General features: G+C 35.6%; 1 protein-coding gene across 1 annotated transcript in view; it reads right to left on the bottom strand.

The window, feature by feature from the left end:
* Positions 1-330: 330 nt before the first annotated feature.
* Positions 331-13,164, bottom strand: part of LOC111064034 (E3 ubiquitin-protein ligase hyd) — a 99,970-nt gene continuing 87,136 nt past the window's right edge. The window contains exons 43-46 of the mRNA XM_039440410.1: positions 11,287-11,644; positions 5,151-5,381; positions 3,683-3,905; positions 331-1,216 (exon numbers count right to left, since the gene is read on the bottom strand). Coding sequence (XP_039296344.1) covers positions 3,693-3,905; positions 5,151-5,381; positions 11,287-11,644 — 802 coding nt within the window. The 3' untranslated portion in view covers positions 331-1,216; positions 3,683-3,692. The remainder of the gene's footprint in view (positions 1,217-3,682; positions 3,906-5,150; positions 5,382-11,286; positions 11,645-13,164) is intronic.

The following is a 13,164-nucleotide window of genomic DNA, read 5'->3' as shown; positions in this document are numbered from 1 at the left end:
CGAGAGCCAATCAGAAAAGCCGTCTTTTCAAAAACGCCAGATTAGTTCTCGTGGAATTAATCACGGTTAAAATTCAACCGGCTGTTGTGCAACCGGGCCTTAGAGTTGCAATAAGATAAAGGGTACTTGATAATATTTTATTTTGTTTTAGTGATGTAGAGTTGTTCTCCTTCAATAAATCCATTGTGAAGGAGATGACTGTACTAGAACGAGATTTCAAATTTAGTAAAACATATTCTATGTAGAATTTGATATGAGTTCTTAATAACCACGATCAACAATAATGTACAATGAAGGAAGTAACATAAGGAATAAATGAAAATACAACAATTCCATTCTCATGAAATATAATGCTTTGATATAGCAGCTACACTCACATTATCTTCCACGATATAAGAAAACGATATTTATCAATTGAAATGTCTACACTAATTCCGATTCATAACATACTCAACAAAGCCTAGTCTTTTATATGTAATGATATAAATTTCCGATTGTTTCCAAAAGTAAAAATAAAACTCCCTAATAGAAGTCGATACTTTCCATCTAAATTTTTTACACAATTTTACAATACACAATTTCGATTAGTGATCATACCACAATAAAAAGAAAAACTATAAATCGAACGTTGATGGTGGTAGTTTCATCAGAAATTTATGGCGTAAAAATTCCTCCAAAGGATAGTTTCGTTTATGACAACATGGGAACAAAATAGAATCCTATGATACTCAATAGAATGAAGCTCGAAATTTCAAAAATAACCAAAAAAGTCCTACTACGATTACAACAATATTCAATATCTATTACAAACGTTACTGTACAAAAGCACTCAGAGCGTAACAGAAAATTAAAATAAGAAAAACAAATTTACAAATTAATTATAAATTGCTTAATCTCCATCAATAATCAATTAATTCAAATGCATAAAAACCATTTTGAAATTTCTCCATTTACTCCAACAAAAACTTTAAATTTTGCAATAACTGATTGAGTAATGGAAATTAATAGATCTCACTTTTAAAGTTCACCACAAACATACCATATTCATCGAATAGCCCATTACATAGCAAACATTCTCGAATGTTTTTAGTTCATGAAAGCGTTTGATTTTGTAAACCACATCACTATGTACTGTCATATTTTTATAGATATTCTAGTGATACAATGTCAACAGTAGTCGACTCCACATCCACACAAATATTATCATCTTGGAAATCTGAAAAAAGAATAAGAAAAGCATAAGTGATTGAATGTTGAGTTGGACATAGACAATTTAAAGAAAAAAAAAGAAAAATGGACACTCAATCAAATGAAAAGTAACAGCTTCTGGAAGTAAGCCAATCTCAAATTTAACTACATTAGCACATACTGGCTCGGTTGTGTAAAAGCCTGTTGAATTTTAATCGTGATAAGAAGCCACGACTACCAATCAAAGAAAATCTTTCAGAAGATTTATTTCCAAAAATTCTTCTCTGATTCTCGTGTCATTTAATCATGCTTGCTTTATGATCAAGATCACAAGATCACATGCTTTATGCAAACGGACCTTGAAACATATATCACTTATCAGTGTCATAAGAAATTTAAGTAAAACAAGTGGAAAAATATCAAAAGTCAAAATTAAATCCAGGGAAAACGTTAGGAGTCGTTACAGAAAATAAAATAGATACATTAGGGTAGGTTGGGTTAGTCTTAAAAGTAATCGAACTACATTAGATTAAGATACTTGTTGACGGAATATCTCTCATATTTTTCCAACTATCTCTTGAGATTAATTGACCAATACATAGGTACGGTGGACGGTACAATACATAAACAGAAGAAGTTTTGTCTTGCACCTGTTGTTTCATTTCATCTTTACACTAACTGATTACCGATTGTCGGCATACATTCAGATTTGTCCTCTGATTGGCTAATTCTCACCAACAGCTCATTCGCAGCCAACCAGAAGCCAATTTCGAGAGTATAGGACGACAATCGATAAGTGTAAGGACGACCAATGTTTGTGACTCAACAATAAATTAATAACGATGACAAAGTGTGAAAACGACAAATTAAGTAGTGTTTTTGACTCAACAACAAATGAATGATGAATAAATCAATGAATGAATGAATGAATAAATAAATGAATGAATGAATAAATAAATGAATGAATGAATAAATAAATGAATGGATGAGATGAATAAATGATATTAATGAATGAATAAATAAATAAATGAATGGACGAGATGAAGAAATGATATGAATGAATGAATAAGCATAGAGAAAAATGTAGCATAAGAAGATATGCCATGGTACAGAGCAATTATGTTCCGAATTTCACTGTTAACAAAAGACGATTGTCTCATACTTTGGTAGAAAGTTACTGGGAAGGGTATTTTGAATATCCTTTCAGAAGAATTGCACATTGATAAATCCAAAGCTCCGCCAATTATGTAGATGCATAACAATATGCATTAAATTACTCAGTGGAAATTGAGTGGAATATTTCTAATCAATTTAATAATTCAAGCCATTTAAATTCAAAATTTATAATTTTCATGTTTATTTTGGACTAAAATTTTATAAAAATTGTACTAGTGAAATTTTCTAACCTTATCTTGGGCTTTGTCACCTATAAATTTGGAAGAAAAATAGCACAAGGACTACCTTATTATTTTATCTACCAATGTTATAACATTAGTGTCATTTGCATTGTAAATAAATAAATATGATCTATAGTTATTCCAAATGAGAATTAATGAGATATTGCAATTATTCAAATGCAATATTATTAACAGCATTATTATTTACGTAATTTAATTTGGATTTTCGTTTAATAATAATTATTGTTTTTTTCATATCATATACAGTTCAATAATTATTTTCTTAGTTTATATTATGTACATTAATCAAAACTTTCTGTATTGTAATCTATTGTATATAAGCCAGTATATTATGGTAATCTATATAAATAAAGTACTAAGGGAGATGCAATGCATCATTTTTCAAGTGGGGACTTGCAGACTCCCTAGTATGTGACTGTGGGCACTACCTCCGTAAACAAAACCATAGTGCATTCGTGTGACGTCAGCACAGGTAGGGCTCCTACACCAATAAAAATTTGTTGATTTCAGCTGATCTATATCAGCTAGTGTTTTCATTTTATAATAATTATTTTCTTAGTTTATATTATGTACATTAATTTAAACCTTTTTGAATTGTAATCTATTGTATATAACCCAGTATATATATTGTAATCTATATAAATAAAGTACTAAGGGAGAAGCAATGCATCATTTTTCAAATGGGGACTTGCAGACTCCCCAGTATGTGACTGTGGGCACTATGTGCTGTGGGGCGATGGAGCAGACAGTGCACCACATTATAATTATTTGATTGTGAGAGACGTGCCTAGCTGGGCAAGGCTAACGACTTCACTGTAGCCAGTCCCCAGGCAATACAGTACATTTCATCCCTCGACGTGCACTTATAAAAGTGTGAGATTTTAAAAATTAAAAAAATTGCCATACGCTAAATAAATAATAAAGTACTAAATCAATCACAGTGCCGTTCTTACACTCTTACCCGGTCAAAACAGTAATAATAGACAGTAGTCGGCTTGAGTTAACAAAAAATCGGTTTGAAATTTGGAACATAAACTACCTTTACCATGGGATATCTTCTTATGCTCTCTATTGACCTGTATTATTTCAGACGAAGCCAAAGTTCTTAGTTTTGATGGCTAGTAGCAGCTTGTGCCTGAGCACAGCGCGTGATGAGTACAGCGGCACGTAGAGCCGTGAGATGCACGTGTTGGCTGTGGGCAGATGCGCGTCATCAGCCGGCCTTATTGTCACACTGGGCATCGGCTGGAAGCCGTCCTCAGAGGCGGGCAGCGCTGGAGAGCCTGTCCAGAAGTACACCTGAACAACGCAAAACGACAATAAAAATCTATGTTTAAAAATATTGAAAAATAAAGTAATTATGTCTGATTTCCAAAGATACTATAGTCCGTGCAAAAATGAGTTTGTAGCACGGGGCTTGTTATCATTTCTTATGCTGCGTACAGACTTGAGCGCCACTAAAACGCGCATTTCGCTTTTACTTTACTTTTCATGAGCTGATGCTATGGATGCTTATTATATATTTTTCTACAGAAACAGTAAGACACAGATATAATAAGCACCCATAGCATCAACTCGTGAAAAGCAAAATGCGTGTGTTCGTGGCGCATAAGTCTGTACGCACCTTTACGAGAATGACTATTTCACATTGTCTGTTGTCTGCCGATTTTTATAGTCACGACATCCAGAAAGGCCTCCTATTTGCTGAGAATCAGCTGTTCGTGAGAATACGCCAATCGAAGGATATTCTGGGTGTCATGATCAGTGTCGGCCGACAATCAGTAAGTGTGACAACTGTCTATTGGAACATTCTGTTGTTGTTTTCATGCTAATTCTATCAAAATAATCTACGCTCTCTTTTTCGCTCTTTCTCTCACACAATTAGTTTACAAGTTTTCTGACTTCTGTGAAATATGGCAGAACAGTACTCCATAAGGCGTGCACATACTATAAACACTTTCCAAGTCAAATTGGTCTTTAAATCGTTCACTAAACTAATAGAAAACATAGGGTCCGGTTTCTGAGACACATCAAAACTAATGAATCATTGAATCTATAGGTTGATAGTCCAATTATCAAATTTTTTAATGGTTCAATCCCAATTTTGATTGGACAGTTTAGATGCTAATAATATGAGTATTGGCACCAATTATTGTATTATCTGTTGTGCTTTTCTTATTCTAACTGTTCTATTGTAATACTGTTTTCATATGCGTTTTGTGTGTTTAAAATTAATTATTTTTAGGTATTTTCCAGTGAATTACAGAAATTAAAGAACAAGGTTAGACATAGAAAATCCCACCCCAAAAAACAAAACATATCGATCCTTATACCAAGACAAACTAGGTATTTATATTATGAATTTCACTTCAAAATAAGATTTTGTTTATTGAATGATTAAATTTAATTCTAATTTACGATACTCAATTTTTCAATTCTACTTTGAGATATAATTTTGCTTCAGCACTCAGTATGTTGCATTTGTCAATTATGTTTTTTGATTCAATCAAATGTATTGTTTGTTTGAAATGGGAGTGGTCTTACCAAGTCCATTCTCTCGATATGCGACATGCGTTCGACAATAGACCAGAGCCAGCGCTTGAACTTCAAGAGACGTTCACTGGACTCGCCCGACTCGTCGTTGAATGTGGTGTAGGAGATGAGCACAGACACGTTGATGTCGCCAACTCCGTTCAGCAGCAGACGCAGGTCCTCGGCCGTCAGTCCGTCCAGAGATCCGGCCGGCAGTACGTCAAATACACCTGTTCGCAGCGCCTATACAACCAACACAAAACATTCAATTTATAAAATGTGATTTATTATTATGTGATAATAATATTATTTTCCTACAGTTACGTTGAAAAGTGGCCATTGCTGCACTGATTACAGAACGGAAAGAATCACTTTTCCGCTCTAGTGCGGGAAATTTTTTTCTGCACTCCAGATTTGCAACATAGCAACGAAAAATAGTTAGTAGGTTATATGGAGCACCAGTGCAGCAAAATCAAAATTAAGTTGGTAACTGCACTGACTGGGCTGCTATAGTGTTGTGGTGCACGTTATAATAATATTGAGGACACCGAGTTCCAGCACAGCCACCACATGAGTGACAGCCGCCTTCATTCATTTACTACTACATTATTCAATTTTATTTATTAATAATAAAATTACACAGAAATATATTTGATGGATTTCAGGCAATTTTGCCCATAATTACTCACTTTTCATATTCAATGGTAACTGTCGGAAAAATTAAATGTGAAATACGTGCGCAAAGTTCCTCTGCTGCACTCAAGAAAACATTCCGTAAACGTTTCTTTCGGTGCAGCAAACTGTCACTTTGCGCACTAGTTGCACAAATAACTATTTTGTCATGATCATTCAATTTCAGCTGTTTTCCATGCAGGAAATCAATCTGGTAAACAGCTGTTTGCAGAACAAATAAACATAAGATTCTCATTACAGCATACTGTACTGTAATTTTTACTGTAATTATTTACTCACAGCTCACAGCTTTAATTCATGAAACAAAGGACCAATACTATAGAGAGAAATTGTATGAAGCTGGAAAGGATAATAAAAAAATGTGGAAAGTAATCAAAGATGCTACTGACTCTAAATCAAAAACAAAAATGAAATTGAATGCTATTAAAATAGATGATAGGATTTTCAATCTAAAGGAAAATCCAGAAACTGTGCTCAACCACATGAATAACTTTTTCACAAATGTAGGTGAAGAAATGGCGGAGACAATAATAGATTCCTTAAGAAAACCACTAGACCAAATCATATCCCAATATAAACCTGTTACAAGAGCTCTACACTCCATCTACTTTCACCCAGTAACTGAAGATGAGCTTCTTGAAGCTATTAGTAGTTTGCGAAATGACAGTGCTCCAGGACTCGATGGAATCAATAATAGAACATTGAAGTCGATAAAAAATGTAATTGTAAAACCATTAATTCACATATTTAATTTAAGTCTGTCAAAAGGAATTTTTCCAAAAGCTATGAAAGAGACATGTGTTAGACCATTACATAAAGGAGGCGACAAAACAAATGCCACCAATTACAGGCCTATTTCACTTATAAGCAATATTTCTAAGATTTTGGAAAAACTGGTAAAGAAACGTCTTGTGAATTACATGGAAAAAAACAACTTACTATCTAGGAATCAATTTGGTTTTCGTGAGGGGAGGAGTACAGAAGATGCGGTATTAGAATTGTCAAATTTTGTCACAGATAAGCTAGAAAATAACAAAAAATGTGCAGCAGTGTTCCTGGACCTAGCAAAAGCTTTTGACACTGTTAATCACAGTTTGCTGCTGAAGAAATTAGAAGCCATGGGAATTAGAGGAGTTCCTCTAGCATGGTTCAGATCATACCTCTGTGACCGGCGTCAAAAAGTCAAAGTTGAAGAACATCTCAGTTCAGAGGGAACGATGAAGTTTGGGATTCCCCAAGGAACAGTTCTTGGGCCAATTCTGTATTTGGCATATGCAAATGAGCTATGTTCAATTAAGATAAGAGGAAGAGTAATAGCTTTTGCTGATGATACGTGTATACTATTTGAAGGAAACACCTGGGAGGAAGTTTTTAATCTGGCACAGGAAGAATTGATCAAAGTCGATAAATGGTTAAGAGAAAATTTGCTTACAGTAAATGCAACAAAAACGAAATTTTTAGCCTTTTCTCTGACAGAACGGACGAGACCACCGGATTCTTCAATAATCCTGCATCACTGTGGAAGCACCAACAACCCGTGTGATTGCCCTTCAATTCAACAAGTCAATGAAATAAAATATTTAGGAACAATAGTGGACAACAAATTCAAATGGGACAAGCACATTAATCTATCAATTACCCGGATCAGGAAGCTTCTCTACAAATTCTATCAACTCCGTAAAATCCTCAACTATGAGACATTAAAAACTGTTTATTTTTCTTTAGTGCAATCAATTTTAAGATACGTCATAATTATCTGGGGAGCTACGAATTTTACACATGTTGAACCTCTCTATAAACTTCAAAAACGAATACTAAAAATAATAGGCTTCAAGGAGAATCAATTCCCCACGAACATTCTTTTCAAGGACAGTAAAGTACTGAGTGTAAGACAACTCTACATCCAGGCTATCATCACGCGAATGAGGAGAAACAACGAACACATAAGACTGGCAGATCATAACGGGAACGCGCCAACCATTCTCCCCGGCAACTGTTCTCCCCGACAGCCGATCACCTTTTCAAACCAGTTTTTAGGGTATCGGTTGTCGCCGGTCAACGCCGTCAACCGTTCTCCTTTTCGAGCAGGTTTCAGTAGGGGATCGGATGTCGGGGAGAACAGTTGTCGGAAGCGCTCGAGGAGAACGGTTGTCGGGAACGCTTCCGACAGACGTTCTCCTTCTTTTCAGTAGGGAAACGGATGTCGGGGAGAATGGTTGTCGGAAGCGCTCGAGGAGATCAGTTGTCGGGAACGCTCCCGACAAACGTTCCCCTCACCACATCACATGAAATCACCATTCTGGCTGGCTCTCTCCTTGAAACTTGAAAATGAAGTCACATGAATCCTATGTATCATGCTATTAAACCAGATTACTAGATACTGTACTATACAACTAGTTCTGATACTATAAAACTTTTAGAACTAAAAAAGTTCTGATATTCTGATCATCTTTGTTAAGTCTATATTCAAATTAATATTCTTGTGCAATGTCAATGCACATTACTTCAAAAGTTCTGAAATGGTTTGGAATTAATATATATGAAATGAAATGTTCAAAATAGTCATCTAAAAGCATTGTGCATGACAAGGCCGCAGCATTGATATTAATTTTAACTTCATATAGCTCTATATCCATCCCTTACACCTTACAGGCTCGAAATCCTCATTAATTACTCTAGTCGTAAATCTAACAGGAAGCATCAAATTGTTTTGATTGTATCTTTTTACTGATTAAAATTATTCATTCATCCATGTGCAGGAGTTTGGGAATATAAATATTCTCTTTCTTCTAATATTTGCAGTTATATAAATCATAACATCAACAAGCTTTACTTCCAATAATCAAATTCATAGAATGTGTTAAACAGAGTCTGTGATGGTACTACTTTCGCGCCTGCTACAAGTCAATGCCCAATAGGGGATCAGATGTCGGGGAGAACAGTTGTCGGAAGCGCTCGAGGAGAACGGTTGTCGGGAACGCTTCCAACAGACGTTCTCCTTTTTTTCAGTAGGAGAACGGATGTCGGGGAGAACGGTTGTCGGAAGCGCTCGAGGAGAACGGTTGTCGGGAACGCTTCTGACAGACGTTCTCCTTCTTTTCAGTAGGAGAACGGATGTCGGGGAGAATGGTTGTCGGCATTGGCATATTTTCAGCAGGGTATTGGCTGTCGCCTACGGTCAAAATCAAGAGGAGAATGGTTGTCGGGGAGAACGGTTGTCAGCGACCCATCATAACCATCAAACAAGGCAGAGAAACACGTATTCAATAGTACCAAGGATGAACACTACATTTGGGCAAAGAAACTACACATATTTGGGACCAAAAATTTATAATTCAATACCAAGTTACATTAGGGAAGAATTCAATAGACACAGGTTCAAGAAAAGTTTATTTTCCTGGTTGGTTGATATTGGAGTGGAAAATTGTGAAAATTTAGTTAGACTGTAAATATTGAAACTATTTATTCTTCATTCCACTCTTTACTGTTTTTCATTTTTCTAAAAATAACCTTTCTTATTATTATCCTTAATAGAACATTAATATTTATTTACTAATTCCATAATTTTGTTTGTTTGTATTATACATTTTTACTAATTTTATTATAAAAAACTTTAATCCCATATCAGTGAATGAAGTTTGTAAATAGTAATTATTACACGCAATAAGCAACTAATTACTTATACCCCAACACATATAATATATAGTGGGGTGTATATTTATTCATTGAAGTTATCGTTTATTCATTGTTGAAACACCGCTGATTTATGTAGTTATATTACAATACTATATTATCAATATTCTAATGTTGCATTCAATCTTCATTGTAATTAATAAGTTTTCATAATATGTGAAATTTGCTGCATAATTGGCTGTTGTACTGTAATTTATTGTAGATTCGTGTATGAACCAGAATGTATTGTAGCTTACTTGAATAAATAAAAATTTGAATTTGAAAATTTGAATTTGAATTACTCTACTTTACTTATTCTATTGTTTTTGTTGTTTTATCTAATGTTTATTAATATTTGTTTTATTAATGTTGTTTTATTAATGTTTATCTAATGTTTCTGCTGCTGTATTACTTTTTTTGTGAATAAAGATCATTTGAATTTGTAATGTAACCATATGTTTTATTTACAGTCGAGTATGTTTCCTAGTTCCGAAATAGGAACAGCAAAACTGCTACAAAAAAACCACCTTTAGCGCTCCAGGTGGAAGTTTTGTCAACTTCCACAAGACTCCTGATTCGGAAATTGTAAACTAGGTTATATTTATAGAATGCATGTAGTAACGTCAGCACAAGCAGGTAATGTTTTTTTTATTTCTCAATATTATTCTTCTTTAGATTATTATGACAATAAATAGTGTACTTTACTTGGACGTGAATGTCTTTTGCAGTGCTCGAATAAAATTCTAGTCTCCGCTTACGCCTCGACTAGAAACATCATTCTCGTCTGCAAAAGACACCTTCCCATCCTTGTGACGTAAGATACTATAACAAGAATTAATATAAGATCGGATTTACCGGGATAGTTTGAATCACAGCTATATGCTACAGAAAAGGATGAAAAAGGAAAAGTAGCAACAATACCTTCCTAGCATTTCCACTCACTTTATAACGTTAATCTTACTATAGCTGGTTCTCCTTATTAAAACATAAAAAGTCTATGTTATTTGGGGTATGATCACATTGGATGCATGTGCACACGAGACCATGCATGGCTACGCTGGCTAATTTGGAAAGAACCAAAGAAACACTCACACTGAACGCGTGCACTTGCTGGTGGCGTTCAGTGTGAGCAGCTACAGGCAAGTCATCAAGTGTTTCTATGGCTCTTTCCAGTTTTATTTTCAATCTGCAAGCGTGGTCAAGCATACATATGCATCCAATGTGATCATACCTACACTAAGTAACAAGGACTTTTTATGTTTTGAAAAGGAGGACCAGCTATAGTGAGATTCACGAAATAAAGACAGTGGAAGACATTTTTGCCACTTTTCGTACACGTATGTGCAACGTGCATCCATTGTGATCATACCATAACTTTACCAATTTAAATGATATAGTCAACTTGACTCTAACTTTGATCATTCAATAATTCCATTAGAAATCGGTAATAATTTAATTTTGAATTTGTTCATTCCTGATAAAGTCAATTAGTCAACACTACCATAGAGAAAAAAAGACCAATAAGATATATTATCCCATGGCATAGGGCGATTATGTTCCAACAGGCTTCATTGTTAACTCAAGCCGATAGTCCTAGTAGTTGTTTTTTGTGAAGCTATGCAACGCTGGTAGTCTCTCATATTGTGACGCTGGTAGTGCCCTTCTTTTACTCTCATCCGGCAAAAATAGACAGTAGTCGACAGTAATCGGCTTCAGAATTGTAACCTTTTTATGCTGTCTTTTCTCTGTGACACTACTGTTATGGTAAGTGATGTGAACTGACCTCAAGCGCCTTATCCTGAGCGCGATACATGCGGTACTCCGAGTATCGCTTGACATAGTCGTAGACGTTGGCCGCCGTCACCTCAATGTCCCTGCCGCCCGGCACCAGCTCCCAGCTGCCACCTCCCTCCTCGGCCGACAGGTCCACACTGAAGTTGAGATCGAGTGCCGAGAACAGACTGCCGCCGTTCTCCTTAGTTTCGGCGTCGGCCACCAGTTGGCGCAGCGACTCGTACATGACCGGGTCGAAGAAGGCCAGGTCGTGGAAGCGGATGTGCCTGCCCAGCAGCACCTTCATCACGTGACGGTTCAGGAAGATCGGGCACAACTCGTTCTGAAGTAGGCACAGCCCTATCAGTCTGAAACAATCATCAACATACTCTTCATACTACAATTCTTACAACATTAAAAATAAACGAGTGCACAATACATTAGGCTGGTCCTGCGTCTTATCTATACTATAAGTTTTCTCACCTTTCATTAGAGTGCAGGGAATAATGAAGAAATTGAGTTTGAATGTTCAGCTTGCTGGGTCAGAGATTGATTGATTGATTATATGCCTTTATTTGGGCGGAGTTAGGACTCCTGGTCCTCTCTACCACACAACCCTCAAATCTCTCTTTCAGAGAGAGAGAGAGAGAGAGAGAGAGAGAGAGAGAGAGAGAGAGAGAGAGAGAGAGAGAGAGAGAGAGAGAGAGAGAGAGTGAGAAAGAGAGGTGAGGAGTGGGTTGCTGAGGTCAACCCTCGTTGATTGGAGAAAGTCTTCTGTGACAGTGATCTCTCTGTTTTTTACTACTCCTTGAAGCTGTGTGTTCAATTATTTCTTCTCGTCACTATCAATTTTCTTTTATTTCTTCTTCGAATGACTTCTGTATAATCATAGAAACTTTTTTTTTTTATTTCCTGTGTTCATTTTTTCTGTTATCTAAAAATTGTTTAAATTTTCTGTACTGGATATTTTCCAGAGAGACTTTTTGTGATGACTTTTCATTTCATTCAATATTTGTATAAAATATTGCATTTTTTTGTTTACTCGTATTATGAATTAAGAGAGCAATTATTGGATATTATCCTTGTGCTCTCATATGTATCTCAAAATAAATAAATAAGGGAAAGAACAGGCTTATACACGTATGGGATAGGAAAATTATGTTTGACGCATCATCACGATTGAACTACTACTGGACTGATTAGCATATAGATTCTTAATCAGCCGGGGATGGTTACAGGCCTATTCTCATTTTTTCAAGATTTCATTACGTCAAGTTTTAAAATAGATCCTTGAGGAGCACGGGTTTCCTGCTGGTCATACATAAAGCTCTGTTATTAATGAAATACAGTATAGAAGTTAACAAAAAATTATCGCTTCCAAATACAAATATAGAATTAATCGCATTATTAAAAAAGAAGAATTCAGTAAGATACAATACAAAAGTTGAAAACGAAATATTCAGTTGCTCAAGAATACAGATACCGAATTAATCACAATATGCATAACAAAATAATTCAGTTATTCCACAAATATAATAATATCGAGTGACCTGGCTGGTTCAGGTCTAATGTCAAAGTTTTCAGGTCGCAACTGATCTATTTCAGGGCCTCTGACATGATCTAAGGACTGCTTTTTAGGCAGCCAGGACCGACGGTCCATCCGAAACACGGGAGTGGCCGGAGATGCATATATCTTGCCCGGGCCGGTATTTGAACCCGGACCTCTGAATTATAAAGCCAGCATCTAATCCACGCGACTAGGCCACTCCTATTCCACAAATCATTTCTATAAAAATAAACATTATGGCCCGGTTGCACAACGGCCTGTTAAATCTTACCTTAATTAATTGCCACGAGAACCAATCAGTCTAGAAAACATATGGCAACA

This window comes from Nilaparvata lugens, chromosome 13, assembly GCF_014356525.2.
Source record: "Nilaparvata lugens isolate BPH chromosome 13, ASM1435652v1, whole genome shotgun sequence".
Lineage (NCBI taxonomy): Eukaryota > Metazoa > Arthropoda > Insecta > Hemiptera > Delphacidae > Nilaparvata > Nilaparvata lugens.
This window is presented reverse-complemented; position numbering and strand designations above follow the sequence as displayed.